This window comes from Lates calcarifer, unplaced genomic scaffold (assembly GCF_001640805.2).
Source record: "Lates calcarifer isolate ASB-BC8 unplaced genomic scaffold, TLL_Latcal_v3 _unitig_517_quiver_1875, whole genome shotgun sequence".
NCBI classification, from domain to species: domain Eukaryota; kingdom Metazoa; phylum Chordata; class Actinopteri; family Centropomidae; genus Lates; species Lates calcarifer.
This window is the reverse complement of record NW_026117342.1, coordinates 1-23,683: the sequence shown is the minus strand read 5'-3', so window position 1 is coordinate 23,683 and position 23,683 is coordinate 1. Positions and strand designations below refer to the sequence as shown.

General features: G+C 39.8%; 3 protein-coding genes across 3 annotated transcripts; 1 reads left to right on the top strand and 2 right to left on the bottom strand.

The window, feature by feature from the left end:
- Positions 1-421: 421 nt before the first annotated feature.
- Positions 422-7,831, bottom strand: LOC108873890 (dynein axonemal intermediate chain 4). Its single transcript, XM_018662237.2, has 17 exons — positions 7,754-7,831; positions 7,486-7,654; positions 7,206-7,369; positions 6,851-6,957; positions 6,521-6,677; positions 6,221-6,360; positions 5,157-5,321; positions 4,711-4,893; positions 4,424-4,578; positions 3,773-3,859; positions 3,461-3,615; positions 3,195-3,355; positions 2,669-2,793; positions 2,330-2,428; positions 1,491-1,717; positions 1,249-1,402; positions 422-835 (listed from the first exon to the last, which is right to left on the bottom strand). Exons 1-17 carry the CDS (start codon positions 7,810-7,812, stop codon positions 791-793), a joined length of 2,352 nt encoding a protein of 783 aa, XP_018517753.1. The 5' UTR covers positions 7,813-7,831; the 3' UTR covers positions 422-790.
- A 1,606-nt stretch (positions 7,832-9,437) lies between these two features.
- LOC108873893 (protein FAM151A-like) lies at positions 9,438-19,703 on the top strand. The gene is made up of 13 exons (XM_051068656.1): positions 9,438-9,577; positions 9,714-9,886; positions 13,078-13,218; positions 13,413-13,562; positions 13,751-13,913; positions 14,147-14,204; positions 15,160-15,249; positions 15,976-16,052; positions 16,393-16,529; positions 17,033-17,203; positions 17,540-17,646; positions 17,932-18,111; positions 18,480-19,703. The coding sequence occupies exons 1-13, from the start codon at positions 9,519-9,521 to the stop codon at positions 18,789-18,791; spliced, it is 1,818 nt and encodes a 605-aa protein (XP_050924613.1). The 5' UTR covers positions 9,438-9,518; the 3' UTR covers positions 18,792-19,703.
- LOC108873892 (acyl-coenzyme A thioesterase 11-like) lies at positions 19,214-20,107 on the bottom strand. Its single transcript, XM_018662241.2, has 2 exons — positions 20,095-20,107; positions 19,214-19,997 (listed from the first exon to the last, which is right to left on the bottom strand). Exons 1-2 carry the CDS (start codon positions 20,101-20,103, stop codon positions 19,758-19,760), a joined length of 249 nt encoding a protein of 82 aa, XP_018517757.1. The 5' UTR covers positions 20,104-20,107; the 3' UTR covers positions 19,214-19,757.
- Between the last annotated feature and the right edge of the window lie 3,576 nt (positions 20,108-23,683).

Below are 23,683 nucleotides of genomic sequence, written 5' to 3'. Positions count from 1 at the left end.
AGTGCCTCAAGATAACTTCTGTTGTGAATTAGCGCTATATAAATAAAACTGACTTGACTTGACACAGCTGAGTCAACACGTCTCTTAAACAGTCTCAACACTAACTCAACATCATAACCACAGTGAAGGAATGTTTAGTGCAGGACTGTTGTATTTATATTACTGCATTTGTTTTAGCTCGTTGTACCTAATAAAACTGCCAACTTAGTGATTATCGTTCTTATCATAATGTTGAGTTCCTCTGCTTGTGCTTGCTATTTGTTTAGAGATGATGATGGATGATGGTCCATGTAGTCGGCTGTAGTTTTTGAGGATTTTAATGACTGATGATGTATATAAATACATAGTAGAATATAAATTATATACGTGAAATACGTTATATCACTAAATGTAATATTAAAATATTACCACGCACCACCTTGAATTTTGTCCATCCTGTTTAATCATGTCACCAAATTATTTCATGATACAGTTTCTTCATGATGATTAAAAAATTCAGTGTGCTTCATTTTGTCCACATCATGCGTTGTTTGGGGAACGTTTAGGACCAAGTGTCTGAAATAGAGTGGTACTTAAAGGAAGAGCAGATACAGACCTTTGTGATTAAAGAACAGCCTTAAAGCCTGTGGTTTTACTCCCCTGACAAGCTGAGTTGTATTGAAATGATTAGGCTGATGGTTCAATTTTCCATAATGACTGTGCCAACATGCACTTGTTACTTATACCTGAATGTGTAACTTTTTTTCTTTGGACATCTTTAACCAACAGAAAGTCAAATGGTTCCTTCAAACTATCTGGAAGCTGCAGAGTGGATGAGTCCTTCCAGAATATTCACCTGGAAGAAAAGATGCAGAGATGCTTTGAGCCGTCATGTGAGCCGACCATCAGGTATCTGTGTCTCTGACTAATTGAGAAAATCAGCTCACAAACTGCATTGAATGCCTCACAGCTAGCTAGTGCACATGTACACAGACAGCAGTGTGGTGTTAAGTAAAAGCCAAGGATTACATGGGGTGCTAGTACTGTACAGGAAGTTTGACAAAAGATCTTTGATTGCACTAACTAATAACTATGTCACATATAGATTTTATTATTGTTTGGATTCGTTTTGATGTTATTGTTATGATTGTGGGGAGAGTTTTGTGAGCAGTTCTGCCAGCCTCTAGTCACAGTGTGTCCCTACAGTTACCTGGCACCCCTAAGCATTTACCTAAACCATCTACATGGCTGTCTGTTCCACAGTTTTACCTGGCTGCTCTCTCCTACACTGAAGTTCTTGAGCTGGTAGACTGTCACCTGTCCATCACTGTCTCCCACTAGGACACAGTCTGTTTGTGTGGCAAACAGCAAGGACTTCATCTTCACACCAGGGGCAGCAGGCTGCACAGCGACCGGGTCCAGACTGGAGGAGAGACACAGGAAACATCATTGACGGTGAAACCGAGTGAGAAAGAACAAAACAGACAGGTTCCGTCCTCAGTCTGACTCACATGCTTGAGTTCAGGTCCCAGATCTCCAGCTGTCCCTCATTAATGGCTCCAAATACAGTGGCCCACTTTGGAGACCACTTGATGTCGTACACTGCCATCTGAGTGGAGGTGAAGCCTAACACGGGGTTAAGGCGGTCCTGCTTCCACAGCTGGATGGTCCAATCAGAGGAGCAGCTCAGGAACACATCAGGACTGAGTGGACACCATGCGATGCAGTTCACAGGACACTGAGAGGGAGCAAGATGTCAACATCACTACGAATCTCTGTGATTACTCCACCCTGTGACACAACACAGATCTACTGCACTGACTATTTCATCAAATTGTCAAGTTGACATTTATTGCAAGAAAAAACGAAAATCATTTTTCATTTGCCAAACATGAGCAGATTTACAGGTATTTACCAACATGTTGGGTGCGGGCCAACATGCAGCTACAACTGCTAATGATGTTTCCAGCCGAGGTAAGAATGTCCTAAATCATGACGTCTGATAAAAGAGCCTAACTCAGCAGAAATGTCTGCCATGTTACCTATGTGCTCATGGCTTGTATGTTAGTTAATGTGAACATGCCAATAAAACATGTGATACAGTAAATAAAGGGACCAGTTCATAAAGGTGCATCTACAGGAGGAGCATTCATGTCAAAAAACTGCATTGCATTTTTATAGGAAACAGCTGAAGGTACAGAACATGGTGTATTGTGGGTTAGAGCACTGATGGATTTTATAAGTTCAAGTTTGAATAAATGAAATATAAGCTTCTGATAATAGGCAAAGACCTCAAGGCTCCACCAGCCTCATCAGAAGGTGGCAGAACCTTTCATCTTCATGGACTTACAAAGTGTTTCCTGAAAGTCTCCAGAAACTGTTGACTGTTGGAGCAGGAGCATTTGTGGATGAAACCTTCCCACGTACCAACCAAGTAGAGACTGGAATCCTGCAGGAACAGTAAGAGTATGATGGGTGTGTATGTACAAAGTTGAAGACAGAGAAACACAAGTCTAAAAAGCTGTCAGTACTCATTATACAGTTTGTAGCTTCACAGCCACAGTCCTGCATTAACCCATGAGATTTCAGTAATATAGATTTCCACAGAGACAAGCTTAATAGCACGAGAGCTACTGTAACATCAGCTGAAACCATCTGATAATCTGCCAGATATCTGTTACAAACTTACTGTTGGATGGAAGTCAAAGCACAGACCAGGAGTTAAAGCTGACAGAACACTTTCTGACTTCTTTTCTGTGTTGTTCCCTCCAGCCTTCTTCTTTGCATTATGAATCCTCTTGAGCTTCATCAGGTCTACGACAAAAGATGCACAACTGCTTTGAAAAGTAATGTAATAACAGTATGCCTCATTTTTTTATGTTTTACAAACAAAGAAGGAAACTGGATATGAGCATATTCCCATAGCATTTTAAATATTAAGTGTATGGTTCTGATGATGCTAACTACCTTTGCAGTTCCAACAAAACAAAAATGTTTAATCATAATCTTTCACATTAAGTTAAAATAAATAAATCCAATGAGACATATTGACAAAATTGTTGTTTCCTTGTCCTTTAAACTTATCTAAGCAGGGTTCTACAGCAGAGGTTCCTAATTGACTCTGATTTTATGTATACTCTTAATGTCTTTATCACTATGCACACTAAACTGAATTGACAAATGTAAAACCTTTGCCGGCTGCTCACTACAAATACCTATGCAGTCGAGGCCATTGTTGAAGACAAACCACTTGCTGATCCTGCCATCAGCAGACACAGAGAAGAGAGCTTCTACTTTCTCATCTCCTGTTATACTCAGCTCTTGTTGAGTCCACCTGAGCTGCCACACTGGACCTAAGTGTTTGTTGGGACACTCACTGCACAGAGATACACACAAAGAAAAAAAAGAGCAATTTTGTATGTAGCATCATTGAGTGCTTTATCTTCTGTGTATCATTTAAGGGCACACACATCATCTTCACCTGCTGCTGATGACAGGTGACTTGTTGTCCTGACTGTGCACATTATAGATAGCGATGCTGCCGTCATGCATCCCCACAGCCAGCTGACTAGGGTTGTTGGCGGAGAAGTCCAGAGAAGTCACAGCGCTGTCACAGTGGAAGACACGCTCAGGCCACTGCAGAGGAGACACATGACAGCAGCTCAAACTCGCACATTAACTAAACTGTCACTCAACCTTGTGTATGCTACTGAGGATGAGGTAACGGTGGGCAGCATTTTGCTGAGGGGTGTGATGTCTGGGAGAGTAAATAAAGGACAAAATAAAGTCATACTGTGGGGTTTTTGAGGGACCAGCAGCACACCAGGCCTGCTCTCTGTGTGCTGGAATCAAATTCACCATAACCCACAGCCAGGAGGTCCTGACAGAGAAAGCAGAGGATATGGAGATATGAGACACACATTTGATTTATTTGGCAGAATTCATGTTAAGTTTATAACTTTTCAAACAAAGAAGATGTGCAGTAGCAGAACTATAAAAGAGAAAATGTTTGCCCACTGTAATTGTAACTAGTATGCTTCAATGCTCAATATAAATACAAATACATTGATGTTTAGCATGCTAACATTTGATAAAATGCACTAAACACAAAGTACAGCTGACACTAATGGGAATGTGGTTAATTTTACAGGTATTTAGTCATAAGCCAAAATAAATGTCAATTTTAATTACTGCAATTCATCCTCTGGGTACCATGAATGTTTATACAAAATTCAATTGCAATCAATTCAGTAGTTGTCTAGATATTTAGTCTGGACAAAAGTGGTGAACCAACAATGGCCTGACGTGCTAATAAGTAGTGAATACCATTGAGTAGACATTCTACACTACTGGCAGATGTGAAAGAAACATGCCAAAACACAGTCAAATACGCAAAATGACAGCCATTCAGGTACAGCAGCAGCAGCAGCAGCAGGTGTGTTACCGGGTTCCTCTTGTTCCAAGCCATACTGCTGACACTGCATCCTCTGCTGAGCTCACAGCTGAAAGCCCACAGACGCTCCAGAGCTTGAGATCTAGATTTCTCTGTATCCTCCTGTCTCTGCTCCATGGTCCCAGGCTTCACCGGACTGCCCAGGTCTGACACAATCATTGATCAAAACACAGGGAGAACTCACTATTAACGATGTTTATTCACCTGCATCATCGCTTGTGTATGAGTGCTTCTAAAGTAGAATAAATAGGCCAGATGCAAGTGTGAGTGTGTGTTACCTTCTAGTACAGGCAGTTGTCTGTAAGCAGCCAGTTTAGGTTGGAAGGTGTTTCTCAGGATGTTCCTCTCCATTACAAGTAAGCATTGTTGGAAGTTCTCTGATAGCATGATCAGCTGCAGGTCTGACTCAGCATTTACACTGCTTCCAAACACTTCTTCTTTCAGTGAGCTAGCTGCACTGGCTGAGGAGAAATATGAGAAACTACATATCTGTATCATAATCATAATCTGAATTATGACAGAAAGAATATTGACACTTATGTAATGATATATATAGTGTCAGAATAATATCAAAGTCAGTCTCTGTGCTGGATCTTGGAAGTCATATTCATTTATTTATACATGGAAAGTCATTTCTCAGCAGTTTTAGTTATATGGACCAGACTCAGACTTAATAAAACCCAGACTGAAGCAGAGCATCCTCTCCAGTGTCCTTGATTGTTACCTGTACTGGCTGTGCTGCCCACTGACACGCTCCTCTCTGCACCTCTGTTGGTGTCCATCACAGCCTCTGGATACTCAACTTTCTCTGGTTCAGGGTTGTGCACTGTGTTATCCTGCTCAGGGCCACGCAAAGTGTCATACATGTCCCAGGTGGTAACAGTGGTGGCTGTTGAAAATGGAAACATTTTGTCCACTTTGTAAAGCTGTACACTGAAGGATTAACTCCACAGTTGAAGGTTGCAAAAATTAGTCGATGAGCGGTCGATTGAGAGAAAATTAATCTGCAACAATTTGATTAATCACTTAAGATTAATCTTAAGTTAAATTCACTGCTTTCAGTAACTGTATCTGAATATTTTCAGATTCTCTTAGTCTTCTATGATAATTAACTGAATATCTTTGAGTTTTGGACTCTTGGTCAGATGAAGCAAGACTTTTAAAGACATTACCTTGGATTGTAAGAAAATGTGGCAGCCTTTTTTTTTTTAATTTGCAGAAATTTTATAGGTCAAATGCAGATTTGATTAATCAAGAAATAATCTGTAGATTGATCAATACTGAAAATAATTGCTATTTACAGTCCTAGTGCAAAGCCAGAATCCCAGAGTGTGAAATTTTGTCATAATTAGCATTTTAATTCTTATGATGTTATGACCAAACATGTGTTTTGTGAGGTTACTTGACCTTTAACCCCTGACCTTGAATAAATCAAATCAGTTCATACTTGACTCCAAGTGAATATTTATGTCAAATTTGAAGAAACTGCCTCAAGATGTTACTGAGATACCGTGCTCATGGGAATGGGACAGACAGACAGAGCTAAAAGGAGAGTGTTGAGAGAGTTATGATGAATGACCACTGCTTGAATAATGTTGTTCCTTCCTTCCTTGTCTGCTGCATGTTAAAATAGGCAACAGTTTCTTTACTTGTTTGCATGACAGCTTTATAATGTGATAATAAATCAGTGTTGTGTTTTCAGCTTGATCCACCACCAAGTGCCCATATGAAAAATTCATTAATGCTACTTTACGAATGTCAGGTCTCAGGGAAAACAATGAGCCTAACCTGTGTCCACCATGGCCATGCTGTCAGTCTGGACATGTTTGTTTTTAGCTGCTCCATTCAGTGTCTGCATTGATCGATCGACGTACTTATCATTGCCCATTCTGTTCCTGCAAACTTCAGCATACTGGTTGTTTTTCTCTCTGTAAAAACAAGGCGAAGATGACACTCAAAATCAAAAAATATACATTATCTAATCTCTAATCAATAGATGAAACTTGTCTTGGAGTAGCACTAATAAGTTAGATTCGTACATATTTTGGATCTTATCAAGGAATTCAGGAAGAAGAGAACTTCACTTACGTTATAGTTTCTGCATCATCAGCATCCACTGACACAAAGGTGCTGGGTATATCCAATAGTGACATGCTGTCTGTTTCACAGATGTACACATGTATAAGTTCTTTCAGCATTTCTTCTGTCACTTGTTCTTTCACAGTGTCTCTTTTCCCCTGCACATCTGGTAAGGACATGAAAAAGAAACTTTCACCAAGTACAACAATAGTATATTACAGCTATCTGCTACAGAGAGGTGGTCAGTCATAATAAATGTGTAATGTTGTAAATGTAACTGTATTTCGCTGCATTTAGTTTACATTGAGTTAGTGTCATGAACCAAGTATTCCACCAAACCTGGGAAGTTGATGGGTATGTCTTGTTTGGTAAATGTATCCTCGATCTCCTCATTCGTCGACTCTATTGTAGACTGGCTGGATATTCTGCTGCTACCTAACACTGACCTGAGAACAGTTTATATTTTTACAAGGTGACATTTTACACTTTACACAGGGTACAAAAAAATAGATTTTTTCTGTCTACTTACTTTCAGCTACTAAGGATGATTTCACTGATTTATTGTTGATGCCTGTGGTAAATATTCACATATATATTTAACAAACTTGCTGGTGGTTTTCCTACATTGACATAAGGGATCCACATGCTCCTGTCATTCCAGCTGTTGTAAGAGTGCCAGCACGTGTCATGGTACCTGGAGAAAGGCATGGTGAAGCTCCCTGTGGCTGTTGTCTGCTCTGATGCTGATCCAGCAGAGATCTCATCCACAAAGAACCTGCTGGCTTTGGCCTGCACTGCTCCTGGATCTGCCTGGTACAGCGGCTGAGGAGTGACATCATTGTCATCCTCATCAAACACCTGAGGGCCGTCGATTGGAAGCGTAGTGAGCCACAAAGTAACCGCTTACTGTACTTGCTGCAGTTTCAAACAGAGAATACATACAGATACATATGTGCCGCCTGTGTGTGAGTTACCCGGGCAGCTTGTCTCGGAGTTTGAACGGCGCTCTTCTCCAGAACTTTGCTGCCACCGCCCAGGCTGAAACTTTTCCTGCTAGAGAAACCGACGACGCTGTTTGTGTGTCTTGTACTTTGGTTGACGCCATGTATTCCTGACACTGAGATATTTACTGCTCGAGAAGAGCTAGGACGCAGCAAAATGACAGATTAGTATGAGAGTTAGCATGGCTGTTCGCTGTAATAACCATATCCATAAACTTGCTGTGACAAGATGTCAACTTACGGTCTCAACACTAGAGTTCGTCTCTTCTTTGTTTCTTCTTTTGCCAGTGAGGTAGACATCTTCTAGCGTTGTTGTGTGTCTGCCTGTGTAGCTGCCATAGCAACGTGACGCCTCGTGCCCCTTCCTGACTGCCTGTAACTATTGTTATATTCGGGGGGGCATCAACACATTTATATCAGTTTATATACAGTTTAAAGGAGAGACACAGTGAGATTTTTTTTAATTAATACATTTTTAATAAAAAAAAATAAGATAAAATCATGCTCAAAAATGGACTATGGACCGTAGATAACCTTCCTCTTAAGCTTAAACCGTCGCAGCAGTGGGCTGAATGGCCTGTCTAGAGCAGTGAATGAACAATATGTGAGCAACGTGAGCAGAAGGGACAGTCGCCCCCTATACCAGGATTAAGATGCACCAGATACCTGTTTGGAGCCATGACCCCATGTATAGTCCTCCACTGGAGGTCGCCTGTCAATGTCGATTGGGCTTTATACACACCAATCAACAGCCCAGTTCCATTCCAAAACACCCTGTCCACCTCGACACCTTCACTCCTGCCCGATAAGAAAAGACTCATATAATACTGATGATTGATTTGATTTGATACGTAGAATACTCATCCTCCTATTAGTCAACGTTCTGAGGAGAGAGAGAGGGAGAGAGAGAGAGAGAGAGATTATAAACACCAGTAACCAGGAGTCCTTGTAGCAAGTGTCAAAATTAGATTTAAAAAAAATTTATGGCACATCTTTATTCAAAGTGACATTTATATTGCCTTCATATAACCTGATCGAAGATCAATATTTTTATGATTGTTGTTCCTGGTGGTTACTTTGCTCAGCTGTGTAGATATAAACAGCACATGAAATTATACTTGGGTGTTTGCCATGTTTAGATCTACCGGAAAATGCATTAAGAGGACGAAGACTGCCAGTCCATCGCAGGACTAACATACATAGACAAACGACCATTCACACTCACACTCACACCTACAGGCAATTTAGAGTCACCAGTTAACCTGCATGACTTTGGACTGTGGGAGGAAGCTGAAGCTGAATTTTTTTATTTGTTACATACATTTTTGACCTCTTGAAGGAAGCAACATAGAGTACACTTTTAAACACATTTCAGATCAAGTCCTGAGAATAAAAAGGAACCTCTCATCATATCTTGCATATGTCAGTGAGATGCAAACAGATCCACCAAAGAATGATTTTCAGGTTACTTCTCAATTATTTTATACACCACGTAAAGGTAAAACGTTCAATAGTACATTTCACAAGAAGGAATCAGATTAGATATAAGTCAAAGAACAATAGAATGTGTAGCATATATTGTTTAGTCTTTATTTTCATGTCATGACTCCACCGATTTGCTGCAAGAGCCTTTGTCTTTAGGGGACTGGGAAACTGCATCACATTATGGTCATTGTGTTCCTCAATGAGCAATAAGTGAAAGTGTTAGGGATTGTACCTTAACTTATTATGTCAAAGGACACACTACTACCTGTATTTCGTACCTTTTTCTTGACGTTAGAGCAGAGCTTTGACTGAATCTGTCAAAGCTGAAGGTAAAGAGTGGAAACTGAAGAGAGCATGTGCACCATATCAGTGGAATCCCTGTAATCTCTGCTCTTTAGATAAGGCTCATTTAAATGATAGGGTAGAATTACCCTATCCATCTGTCTCTCTGCCCGTGCGTGTCGTTCTGTAGCTATTTTTCTGAGACTACCACAGACAATACAAGCACCTGACAGAAGAGGATGGGAGAGGGAGAGGACAATCAGAGAGTGGAAAGGATTGAAAGAGGCACAGAAGAAAGGCAAGTTGGTGATAAACATACTGCTGTACATTCAAAGCTTCATAACTTAAAACTTAAAAAATATGGTCAAGAAACCATTTGTTCATATGACTGCATGGTGACAGATGTTCCTCTGTGTTTTTCTGTGTTCTACCAGGATGAGGCCACATTCTAATCATCAAGGTTTGAGTTCAGGACCAAAGAGAGATCAAGACCTTTATCTGGGTTGTCTAACAAAACAACACCTGATAATGATATCTGTGGCTGTTGGACTTGTTGTCCTGCTGATTATCATCATTGTCCCAGCTGTGGTGCTCACCAAGAAGCCAGGTATATTCTTAAAGATATTTACATGTAAGATACCAAATACGTACAAGTAAAACTGGAGGTACTTGGACTTTATGCTTAAACCCCACAACATTTCAGAGGGAAATAATATACTTTTCCACTTAGCTACATTTGGTGACAGCTGTACTTTGTTGACAACATTATACATCCAAAACACATTATCAGTTTATTGAACTTAACTTAAGTATTATTCAAGTAAAACTTTGAATGATTGTCTTTTGCTTGTTTTGGAGTAATTAGTATTTATTGGATTGTTGTATTTTTTCTTTTACAAAGTAAGGGATTTCAATACTTTTTCCATCGTGTGTAAATGTTAAACCAGTGTTGACACGATGTTCTGCACTCTTGAAAATAATCTGTTAAAAGCCTATTGTTTGAGTTTGAGTTTGATTAGTCTAATGGCTCTTTAAAAAACACAATAAACATTTCGGTGCATGGAGCTAATATGATCTAGCTAGTCTGGAGGAACAAAGGGTCCAAAAGCATCCCAGGTTCAAAAATATTGAACTGCTGAGTTGTTATTGATTGGATTTCCATTGGTCCATCTATCCATCCATACTGTTTATCCTTTTGAGGGTCACGGAGGGCTGGAGCCTATCCCAGCTGACAATGGGTGAGAGGCGAAGTACACCCTGGACAGACCATCAGTCTATCACAGGGCTGACATATAGAGACAACCATTCACACTCACATTCACACCTACAGACAATTTAGAGTCACCAGTTAACCTGCATGTCTGTGGACTGTGGGAGGAAGCTGGAGAACCCAGAGAGAACCCACACAGACGCAGGGAGAACATGCAAACTCCACACAGAGAAGCCCCGGGTGAACCACTGTGGCACCCTTGTTGATTAGATTTATTAACTGATTTAGCTTTTAATGTTCATTTGTTGCATTAAAAGACAGTTTCTTCCATTATTCATGAAAGACATTAATATCACACAAGCTTCCTGCAATTCCTTCCAGACTGAGCAGGATTCAAAAATTACTCACAGTTTTTATCCTGAAAAACAAATCGGCTTTCAGTGCAACAAGGCTAAACCTGACATTTTGCACATGGATTTGCTCAAGCCCTAAACACAGCAAGCATACAACAGAACAGAGAGATGTGTGTTCGCAGTTGCTGACAGTGAGTCAGACACTTTTGTCAAGGTGAGCTGAGAGATCCCACAGCATACAAATTAAAACTCACCTGAGTCAGGGTAAGTCATATGATATATGTGAAGGATTTTATGTTGTATGATTCTGACATCCTCCATATTCTTTTCTCCTTTGCAGAAGTGTCTCTGTCTAAGTTTGGCAAATAATACCCGTTCTTGCCCATTCTGTATCATTTACCAGATTTCTGTCATATTATGTAAATCCCACACAAACCTGATACAGGGTTTCACAACTTTTAGAAGTGTATTTGGCCATTCTGGAGCGAATACTACACAGCTGCTGTGTTAATATACCATCACATAAGAACTTTATAATGCCATTATCCACAGCTTTGTTTGATTAGAGCAGTCAAGGTTCATGTGATGACACACGCTGTTAATTTTAATGGGATAATGCACCACGTGTGTTCATCACTTGGCAACAGCTATTATGGGCTTCATGTTGACCATAGGCATTGCAGAGAACCACATACTGACTTAACAGAGAATAATTAAATAAAGGGGAACATAAAACTTTATAATTCATTATACTTAATAAATGAAGTTTATAATTCAGTTGTGTAATGTCATTTGTGGCTCTGGAGGAGCTTTGCAAGCCTGGAAACTACAAATGTAGTGACTCAGGACTCAGGAATCAGGATATCTTGCCATCTGATCTTCAGTCTTTAGTTGCTGCTTTCTGAGAGCAGAATTATAAATTGTTTGAGAACCTTTTAAAGGATCTGCTGATCTTGCAACAGAACCAGCACAACACAGTCTTTGTCCTTTGGTTATTCAGAAACAGACCAAATCAAACTGTATGCTTTTAGCAAAACTAAGAACACAGACAGTCCTTTGCTTTCTTTTATTCTTGTTACTGTTGAGTCTCACTTTCATTTTTTAAGTTCTGGCTTTTCAATTAATTCTATATAGTATGTATTTAATGAAATTCCAACATGTTTTGCCATTAATTACATAACTTAAATGTAGCTATTAATAGCCAATAAGGTTTTAAAAACGTTTTACAATTCATGATTCACAATATAGTTTTGACTAAATGCAAAAAGCTCCACTCATCTGGGTTGACTCTGAAATTAGCCACATCTTTCACACTGGTGTCTGTCAGATTGTTACTTGATATGATCAGTTTTGCACAGGTGGTAGAGCAGCTCTACATAACAGGTCCCAAGCTCTGCTTGTCAAAGGGGCTTTGACCAAGACATAGAACCCAAAGCTGTTATAGGGTATATGAACCTTTTACCTCATTTGAGACACAGGTAGCAGGTTAGTGTATCTCTGAGTTTTACTTTCTTCTTTATTTGAAGATGAAAGCAGTTTAGAGGTCTCCTGCTTCCCATATGAGGGCGCTGCCGTAGTGAAGGCACCATTCTAGTGGATGTGTTGCAATGACAGAACATATGTTTAACAGTTGATTTCTCACTGCAGCAAAGTTAAAAGGCCATCAAACCCATGTAAATGGATTGTACAGACATAATTATAATTCAGAGCACAAAATAAAAGCATGCGTATTGTAATTAATCTTAAGAATTTCACTTAAAATGAACTCAGGAAGTGCAACACAGGAAGAAATAGTAGGGCAAAAATTCCAATCTCTCAACTTCTTAATATGATTCATCAAGGTTTCATTTGATCAAAGGCTGTTATGTGATCACATGACCTGTAGTGTGAATTGTTCAGTGTTGGGGTGGATACACAAGCTGTAAAATAATAAATGGAAAAGTAACTAGGTAAATAGAAAATTGAAAAGTCCAAAGGTTGATTGAGTCATTTTTATATGCACTTGTTCTTGAATTTATCAGTTTGAATAGATGGTGATAACAGTAGCAACAATTCATCAGTCATCAGAGCTGTAACTACCATTACTGAGCTCATGTCCCAGTGTATTTCCTCTAGGAACTAGGGGGTTTTAGGAAACTGGGGGGAGATAATACATCAGATTTTTTATGAATGACTTGAGCTCAAATATGTGAACAGTCTTATACTTCCATATGTTTGTCCAATCATGTTCATCAGCTCCTCCTCCTGCTGTTTCTACTGGTGAAGACATGCTGGACTTCCTACTTCAGTCTGGTGATATTAGCAAACTTGATGGTCTGTTGGCTACCTGGCATCACAGAGCTAACAGCAAGGAGGAAATGAACAAGGCTTTAGCAAGTAAGCACACACACACACACACACACACACCTATCCATAACGACAAAATGACATCCTTTGATGGTTATGTTTGTTCTTGGACCTTTACCAGTTAATGTGGTGATTCATTTGCTCAGGTAAAATGATCATCTGTGACTATGAGCAGCATTACTCTCCATGAAATACATGATTTGATAAGAATCTCACCCCCTTAGGTGATGCCATGATCTTGGAGGCTGATGTCACCCTGGAGGGTTATGGAACACCCAGTGAAAAGCCCATCCCTATCATGGCCCACCCTCCTGACATCTATAGTGACAACACTCTGGACCAATGGTTGGATGCAGTGTTGACCTCAAGAAAAGGTTCTGGACTTAGATAGAACCCACTCAGTGCCGTAGAGCAGAACCAGTCATTCAGTCTGTCTTCACATTCACAAATAAGATTTTAAAAAAAAAAATATATATCAAAATCATCATCTCTCTGAGTTGCATTAGTTTAATTTAAGAATGAAAATCATGAAAAGCTTTTGATGCTTAATATCTTTCTGCAGGCATGAAGTTGGATTTTAAGTCTCTGGAATCAGTGGGTTTGTCATTAGACCTGCTTAGTCAAAAGAACAGCAGCAGAGGAATAAACCGGCCTGTGTGGCTTAATGCAGACATCCTACGAGGTCCCAATGTGCCAGACTTTGTGCCTCCAGTTAATGGAACCAGGTAAGGGAGCCTGACCTATGTTTATTGTTTATTTGTTTTTTGGTATTTTTGCCTGTTTTTGAGATTAGAAGCTACTTTAATAAGCTACAGTGGTTTCATGAAATCTAAAGAGAGCATGTGAGAGTGTACTGTATGTACAGAGCAAACAAAACAATGCATAGCTTAATTAACTCGCAGCCCATCATGAACAGTACATTTCTCACCACTCATCTCTTTCTTTCCTCCCTCTCCAGATTTCTGCAGTTGATTCAGGAAAAGTTCTCAGATGTGACTTTGTCTCCTGGATGGAAGGTAGAACATGTTCACAGTCTCATTAGGAATCACTGCACTACTATGGATTTTTAACCCAAGCTGGCGATGTCAGTCATTTGTTCAGATGTGGAACAGGCTGATTGTTGAATTGTTGAGATACTTTGCTTAAAAAAAAAGTCAAGTCATAGTGGCACTATGGGAAAAATCAGGATATTACCAAATATCTATGAGTGATCACCATTAGTTTGTGGGACAAGCTGAGACTGCCCTTCTGTAAAAAACAAACAAACAAAAAAAAAGGGCTGATAAGTCATCTTGCAACACATAGTTATGTTTTATTGTCAGGTGACCTCCAGCAGCTGCAGTAATTATGACGGGGGGAAAGGAGGAAGTCAACCTCTGCAGTATAAATAGTGACAAAGTCCATGTTAGAATGGGTGGACTCATTCATTCATTTCCCATTTGAAGCCAGCAGTCTTTGTTGTTTCTTTTATTCATGGTCATTCCACAGCCTCAACTCTCTTTACATTTGTAACCATGACAATGAACTCTAACCTTGAGTAAATATTTATTTTAACCCAAACCAGAACCTTTCCTAAACCTAACCCAGTAGTTTTTGCACCTAAACACAACAAAGCTCCATAAGCTTTACTGCTTTTATTATTGTAACCAGTGATGACATAGGTTCAGTAGGGCTGCTGCTGTAGAGACACGTAGAGATGCTCCAATGGGCCTTATTAGAGGGACAAAGGACCCATATGGTCACTCAGGTTGTAGGGCTTATTTATCCATTGCCTTTTTTCTTTGACACAGTCTGTCCCTTCACATAACCCTCAGGCATTTTCTGCTCCATTACTGGTTAGGATATAAGAATAGCAGGGTTGTTTCCTGGTGTATAATTAGCATTACTGCCTTATGGGGCTCTGGGTTTTTAGATTTTAGATGTTTTTGTCTGAACTGTACTTGACAGCTGACGTTACATTGTTTCTGACAGGTAGCCTATGCGCCCCCACTTTTCACTGAGACCTACACCAGGACCATGGTAGAAAACATGTATGATATGATCAAAGATGTCCCACAAAGGGTGAGCATCAAAAGACACACAAAAATGACATCAGAAAGCTCATCCAGGGCTAGCTAACTAGCCCTGTAAGTAGCCCTGAGAGTGACTACCACAGTGGTACAGAGTATTGTATACTGCGCTCTCACAACTGACTGCAATCATGTTGTATTTCAACTGTGGTCGTAGAGATCGTATGTAATGAAAATGAGAGGTTGATTCTTTTTGGATTCTCAGGATCTCAGCGCTGCCAGAGGTGTGGCTTTGCATGTAATAACTGACTAAAGTAGAAATCTGATTTAGTTGACCCCTGCCAGCTGATTCTTTGATCACAGCAATTTATTTCAAATGCCAAGATTTCACTTAAATGCTGGTGTGACTGGTTATTTAATGTGATCTATGCAGCTGTTGTTTGATAAGTTCATTATAGTAGCATACATAATTAAGATGAACAAACAAGACCAGTGACATGACTGGAAGAATGTCTGGAAGCCGCCTCCATGTGATCCACCATTAAATCTGATTTTACAGTGGGACACAGAGAGAGGGTGCTGTTTCTACAGTGACAGATACTGAAGAAGGAAAACCAATTTATCCTCTTATCTAGTGTCTACCAGGTAGTTTTATACAAGCAGAGGTCACATGGTCACATGGTCTGATTTGTAATTGGTATCACTGATATGTGACTGATAACATCTGGAAGTCAATGACAGCTCTAAAAACTCAGTTACAAAAACTCTCTTCCTTCAGGTGACGTTCCCAGTCCATGCCCTGTTGGTCCGCAGTGGCTGGCAGCACATTAGCTGGCTCCTCAGCCAGTCATCGCGGTAACACAACTTCCATCTTTAATATGCAATAACTGAGATCAATTATTCATTAATGGGAATGACTAATTCCTGTCCTGATAATCCACTGCATTTTCACACACAGAATAATTTGCTCTTTGCCATTTGCTGTGTCTGAGTTTCACATGTATGTTCATGAGAGCTTTCAAATGTATTGTTCTAATCACGCTTCTCTGTGTGTGTGTGTAAGTTCATATTCAGTTTCTCCAAAACCATAGAAAACAGACGGAGGACATTAAAAAATCATATGTCTTCACGTTCCGTGACAATCCACAGGACTGTGACACTGAGACTGTTTTTAATGCTGTGATTTTCTTTTCAGTTTCAGTCTGACCTTGTGGCAGGGTTCAGTTCATCCAAACATTGTTGATCTACTGTTTGTTCGAGACAACAGCCACCCTGCCAGAGTCTACTATGATATATATGAACCAACACTGTCTGCCTTTAAAGAAGCTGCAAGTAAGAAAGAAGCAGGCCAACATCAGCAAACAGTCACCCACTTTACAGCGGAGGCTGAGTTTTAACTGTAGAGCTGACTGTCAATCAGTCACAGGTATATTTCAATCATGAATCAATTAGCCTTCAAGTTAAACTTGATTTTATCTAAAACTTACAGGAAAACCAAACCTGTGTTTACACAGACCTGAAGAAAACATCCTCAAACCAGCCTTAACCTTTTTAGCCTGTTAGTGGTCAGGATCAACAAATAACAAGATCGTTGCTTCATTTTTCACCAAGGGACCAAATCTAGATTCTAATTTATAATTAGCAACACAGCCTCATGAGGCTCCTAGCATTGCTGTAGATTTTTAGCTTCTTTTTGTCTAAATGATGTCATCTGTAATTTTTTTTCCCAAAAAAAATAACAATGCGTAAAAACAAATAATAATATATCTTTTGTATGAATCAATACTAAATAGAAAGAAGTTACTGTTTGTTGTTTACTGATGTGTTGTTTACAGGGCAGCAGGGCCGTCTGAGAAGATTCTACCCTGGAGGAGATCTGATGGACTTCCTCCATCCAACTCACAACTCAGACCCTAACTTCCTGTCCACAGTCACACATGGAAACAGCCTGGCTGTCCGCTGGTTTACAGTCACCGACCAGACCTCTCTGCTGGCTCAGCTCTCAGGTACAGGAGATCCAAAATCACTTCATCAGTCAGATTCCTCACAGAGTGGCTTTAAAATACAGAGACAGTCAAGCCACTTTTACATTTTGATTTTTAAAAAAATGACATGATGAAAAACATGTCAGCATGAGGTCTAACATCAGGACATCTCAGATTTAATGACTGTGAGTTATTGTATCATCACAACTCTTGAAATGCAACAATATCACACAACTTCTGCAAAGCATGAACCTAAGCAGATCAGCAGGACGTCCTGACAGTGTTAAAGAAGAGTAAACCTTAATATGACAGTAATGAATCCTGTTCACTGTTGGCGTCTTGTTTATGGATGTCCAGATGGTACTGGTGGTATGTTGGTGGTCCAGGTGGCTTCTGACAGCAGGCGACCAGGAGTCCCCTTAGTGCAAGGTTCTGAAAAGAGCTCAGAGCCCCAAACCCTGCAGGTATGACAGTAAAAAACTGGATGAGACCAGCAGAGCAAACCATTTTTCTTTTCTTTTCTTTTTTTTAATAAATGGAGTTGAGACAATTCATTAGGGTCATACAGTGCTTTTCTTTCTTTCTTTCTTTCTTCTTCACGGTTGATGTTTTTTAGTGACTGTTTATGGCTTTGCTATTGTGCAGAATGTACTTGTTTATAATGTTTAATAACGAAGTGTTACTGACTTCAACACCAAAAAATGTGCAAGTGAATAAATAAGGCCTTCTGTGTATCAATGTGTGTGCAGGATGTCCTGCAGCTGCTTGGGCAGAGGGCTGATGTACCCTGGGGTGTTTATCTTCAAGTCCACACTGTGCAGCTTCTGGAGGCTTCTCTCACTCTGCTGCATTCAGCCTACAGCAGAGAGAAGCTCTACAGGCCTGTCTGGGTCAGCATGGAGGGTTTACAGAGCAGAGACAACACAAAGGTTACATCCTGGCTGATTTTTTTTCTTCCCTTAACTTGAGTTTCTGATAAACAGTAACTTTGACCAGAAATATGAAAAAACATTCATTTATTCCAGTTAGTTTCAGGGTGTGAAAGCTGTGAACCAAAGGTTTGCTTTTTTTTTTTTTGTTTGTTTTGTTTTTCTAATGGAAATTCAGAGGTTTTCATGTTGATGAGCCATATACAGTCTATGGTCCCTGCTGAAAATATTCTGTGCTTCTTCTCTGATGTTTGCGTTTTAAATGGTCAGGAGGTCAGTATCAGGCCAGCATATATTAAAAACTGTGATTCTATTCCTCCACATAATGTTAATTCTCTGTTGTAACCTTGTTTCTCTCTCTCTCTCAGGAATATGTATCCACAGTAGAGAAGCTGTTCCCATACATCACCCTCGTCCTGAAAGAGAAGAACTGGCCTCCTCAGATCCCAGCAACAGTGACAGGCTTGTCTCAGAGGGTGGCTCTGCACCTGAATGCAGCATCACTGCCAAAGGGAAAGGAGGAGCTTCACTCTCTGATGGGAATGATGAACAGATATGACCTTATAGTGGAGGAGGACACAAAGAGCAGTGCTGAGGTTTTCACAGTCTTGAAAGGACTTCTGAGCCAGCGTAGAGGAGGAGCAAACACAAACCTGTATGTGATATCTGACCAGTCCTAACCGAGGATATGGACACAAACCAAGAATTTTACAACTCAAACAGGATATGTGTTCCACAGTTTCCTCTTGAGTGTGAACAGGCATATATCTCTATGAGTGACAGCAGCACTGCAGCATCATAGTTCATTTTTACAGTGCAACATTCACAGTGTTAGAGTCAATCAGAGCTTGGCCATACTGAAAGACTAATATCGTGATATCAGCTGATGTTATTTCCAGAATTGTATAGTTGTCTTTTTTTATTTCATGACAGGAATTTTAATTTGAAAATTCCCAAAATGTTCAGATTTTATCGTCAGCTCTTTATAAAATGTTGCCATCAAGTAGACTCCAAGATAAAGTGCTGTAACTCAGCTGAGTGATTATATTCTATTATGAAATTGACATTTGTATTCTGAATGGAAGAACACAGAGCAAACACATTTTGTTAAAAATATTTTATTAAAGTCCTATGAAGCATTCAGTGAGACATCAATGTTTTTATCAAAAAGAAAGAAGATACCTTGTGCTAACTGCAGTCAGCAAATGGAGAAAATTCATTCATCACTTAATGCCACTGTTAGTGTTTCTTAACATAAACTCAACATTTCCCTCTAACCCAACACTGAGATATACAGTTAGACCAGCATTTACCTTAGATTAATGAGAGTGCAAAACAGATGAGCTGATCCTGGAAGATACACATCAAAGTTTTATTTGAGTCCAAATGGAATAATTAATATTTAATAAGACTTCATTTTGAAATCATCCTTTACTCACTTTATTGTGATATTTTCTAACTGCTCTGTTCTAATGTGATCTATTCTTAAGCCTGTTAAAAAAAAAAAAAGTTTAACATTTTTCATGTAAATATCGTCTTGTGTTCACTCTGAACACTTGTGACAGTATTAATCATACCTTGTACAAACAGCAGACCTCACCCTACACTTTTTGATGTAAACTGGCCTAGAAAGTACCACTGACTGTCTACAGCTGGGTGCTGTGGAGGGCCACTGACAGAGCGTCAACCTGAGTCTCACAGGTGGGACTGTCTGTGTTTGTGGCCTGGTATTGGCCAGTTTGCTCCTCAGAGGTAACATTCTGCTTGTTCCTAGTCAGGTATTGACTACAGGAGCAGAAGGTGTGGTAGAAAGAGGAGGAGAGGCCAGCGATGTCAGTGGAGATGTAGGGAAGGACCTCTGGAGACGCCTGGTTATAGTACCGGATCTGGAAAAGGAACCAAACAGTAATGGCCAAGTTTGTTAAGATGATATGTAAAAGTACACCTCTTTAGTTTAATCGGCTAATACTGGTATTGCCTCACTAGTGACATGTTGTTTTTTGGTCTAGGATGGTAATCCAGCACACAGAACCTCCCCTCTATTATATCCTTCAGTGGGTGGGTGAGTGGGCAGAGACACTGACCGCAGAGCGATGACGTACGGATCTCTGAGGAGAAAAAAACACAGACAGTCAATCCTGCAGGATAGGGGTGTATGACCTTTGACCTGTTAGAGTCCTTCCTGTCAGTCATTCTACTGACCCACTGCCACGGCTTCCTCTTGGAGCCAACAAGATGAAGTCCTGGAGAATTCCTTCTCCCTGACTGGATGAAGTCGGGCCTAGAGCACCGTGACTGACGGATGGGTAACCACAATCACCTGGTGAATCACATTTCCTGATTTAGGCAGGAAATATTTTTGTTCAATTTTTTTTTTTTTGTTCATCTGGGAATGTTTGGCATTTATATAGTGAAAAGTATTGTTTCTAACCTAAACACTTTGTAGGATGGAGGACAAACATGTTCTCAGTTTGACTGAGCCATTTTGTTGTGCTGCAGCTTTTGATTTTCTATCATTTCCTAGATTTGGGAAAAAAGTTAGTCCGACTATTTTGTGGCTGGCTGACCTGACCCCATTTTAATGTTAGTAGCACATACCTGTACTCAGACAGTGAATATGTGTATGAACTTTCTATCACCTGTAACTTTAAAGACCATACACTGGCATGTGTTTTTCCACATAAAGTGTGGCCTGTGATTCTATTTGGCCACACTGCCAAATGCCTCCAGAGAATCCATAGTCCACACTAGATTAAACAAATGAAGCTATTTTTCCAGTAAAATGTGAACTTTGTGTGGCTACAAAGTTTATCCCTCAGCACCGATCGTGACCTTCAACCAAACTACACTGTATGGGTTATTCACACCAGAGCTGAATGGACAGCAGAGGATACAAAAAAACTTTAGGTTTAAGCAGCTCAGCGCTCTTCAAACTCCTGGGTCCTCTCTCTCTGGTGCTGTGGAAAACATCCTAACAGGGTTCATCACCTACTGGTCTGAGAACTGCTCTGCATCAGAATCTGTCCTCTCCATATCCTCAGCCTCATCTATACTACATATACAAATAACAGTGACAAATAAGCCTTTGAATCCTTGAATCCTAAAATCTATGCTTGAATTTAATTTATGAAACAGCTATAATGAATACACCCTGAGAGCTATATTATCAAACTCTCAGATGATACAGACATCATGGGTCTAATGCACAGAGACAAAATATTTTTCTGTCAGAAATCACTGCAATTTAACTGCCCGAAATGTGACCAGAGTGTAGCAGAGTGTACAGAACTTCTTGTCCATATCACCATATTTATCAAGCATCCCAGAATAAATCCATGGAATCACAGTGAAAGTGAACTACTGAAAACATTCCTAAGACTGAGAGTGATTTACCATACATCCTAAACTGACTCTTAGCAAGGAGAAGGACTAGGTCTAGGAGAGAGAGTGATACTGTGATGTGTTGTATTTTTTTCTGACTAGCAGAGTTTATTATAAACTATCATAGAATCTCTCTGCCTGATCACCATCTTCTGTAGCTCCTAACAGGTTCAGACTTCTCTGCAGCTCTCTTCAGTTGGACTTTTTTAAATGTTCACTTTTTAAGAGCTACTTTGAGATACTTGATAAATACAAATACCTGAGCATCCACCTGTTTCCTCTAAAATCCTCCCCTTAGCTGAGCTGAACAGTGAAGAGAGAGTTTGTTAAGCTTATAAAATGTGCGTGCACTTGTGTATGAAAGCATTACCGATAATGTGTGTCCCAGCTTGGTCTGTTGCTTATCTCAGCCAGCAGAGAAAAGGCTCTGTGAGCAGGAACGTCCACCTCTGATTCCACCCTGAAACTCAACATGGACTTCTGCTCCAGGGTGTAGAGATGAACCTGGGAACAAAGAATCACGTGAAACCTCCAGCTCCTCATGGAACAGGAACAACTCCTAACAAACAAAACACGTTGCAGCAGATACCTTGTCTTTCTCAGAGCTGAGGCGCCAGTTGTTTTGAGGCAGCCAACATCTTCAGAGCCGAGCACGTTGTTATAGGCTCAGGTACACCTGGAAAACACACACACACACACACACAAAACATACATATGCAATAGCAAACAAACACCTACCCAAGCACACAGACCAGAAGATACCATGTTGATAACAGCCATTATGCTGGTCAAGGAAAATTAGCAGAAACATTCTGACAGCCATCTGATAAAAATCACATCTAAAAATTAACAGCTTAATTTTTTGTATTAGCCTAAGTAGTATCTTTGTTTATCTTTGTGTTTGTATCTTTATATTTCTTCCATCCCAGTTTAGTTTAGTTTTACAAATCAAATACACTTTAAACTACTGCTATCAATTTTCATTTTATGACACATTTTCTGGATTCTTTAAACATACATTATGTTCCTCATTTTCACACAGCCATTGATTTTTTTGATATTAAAATCAACCTATCAAGACTCAGCGTTTTCACGGTTCTTTTTTCTTTTTTGCCTTTTATGATATAGACAGTAGAGAGACAGAGGCCGGAAAGGCAGGGGAGAGAGAGGGGGATGACATGCAGCAAAGGGCCAAGGCTGAGTTCAAATCCAGTAAAGACTCAGCCTTGATTCAGAGTATACACTCTATGACCGCCGCGTCCCGACTCCATGTTTTTGTAAATTGTTGATCCATTACAGAGAACATAATGTCTGGTTTTAGTGGTGTTAAAGTGCAATGCAGAGTAGATTTTTCAAATGAGTCTGAAAAATCTTCTTTAGAAAAGCCAAAAGCAATATTAATGAACTGAGCTGAAATCAATCAAATCACAATCATGTTACATGAGTTAAAACACTATCACATGCTTTGGAAAAATCTTCAGTAGTAATATAAAGCATACATGAATTACACTACACTAAAATCTAAAAAAAAGAAAAAGTGTGCTCTCTCTAATACTCCAATAACCTTTGCCCATAGGAACATTATTTATAGTTTATAGTGACTGGTCTGAGTACACTGTTAATGCAGACCTACAAGTCTTTAATCTCTTGTTATCAGTTTATCTTTATAAATGCTGATAGAGCAGGTGTTGGTGAAACTGTATCTTACTGACGATCTTAGATAGTGAGTTAAATGCTCCTTGGAAAGTCAAGCTTATTTCCAGTGAGTTATGGTGTGTACTTCTGTGTACATCTACCACTTTGTGTGTCAGGGAGACAGGACATTTTGGGAAAGTCAGGACATTTTGACTGGTCCTCACAACTCATAATAAGGGCTGTTTGAGGATTAAGACTTGGTTTTAAGGTCCAGGTTATAAGCAGGTTTAGGTTGGGGTGTGGAGTACGTGGTTGTGTGTGTGCATGTGTGTGTGTGTTTATCTATCTATCTTTAACCACTGAAAGACACAACAACATGTGTGAGTTACAGTGATCAAAGACTAAAAGTTAACTGTCATTTTAACATGATGCAGACAGACTGGAGACACCATCCTGTTCAGTCTGATCTAAGGAGGTTTTCACACCACACACTTTATTTAAATCAGACTCTGGTTTTGCTCCTTTGTATGACTCGTTCGGGCAGGGTGAACACAGT

Bases quoted from the DNA above. Each gene is read 5' to 3' on its own strand.
- LOC108873893 (XM_051068656.1), top strand. From the start codon at position 9,519: ATGGGAGAGGGAGAGGACAATCAGAGAGTGGAAAGGATTGAAAGAGGC. The intron at 9,578-9,713 runs GCAAGTTGGTGA...GTGTTCTACCAG, and splicing joins GAAAGAGGCACAGAAGAAAG to GATGAGGCCACATTCTAATC. The intron at 9,887-13,077 runs GTATATTCTTAA...CATGTTCATCAG, and splicing joins GGTGCTCACCAAGAAGCCAG to CTCCTCCTCCTGCTGTTTCT.
- LOC108873890 (XM_018662237.2), bottom strand. From the start codon at position 7,812: ATGTCTACCTCACTGGCAAAAGAAGAAACAAAGAAGAGACGAACTCTA. The intron at 3,860-4,423 runs GTAACACACCTG...TTTCTCTGTCAG, and splicing joins CTTGGAACAAGAGGAACCCG to GACCTCCTGGCTGTGGGTTA. The intron at 3,356-3,460 runs GTGAAGATGATG...ATCTCTGTGCAG, and splicing joins TCACCTGTCATCAGCAGCAG to TGAGTGTCCCAACAAACACT.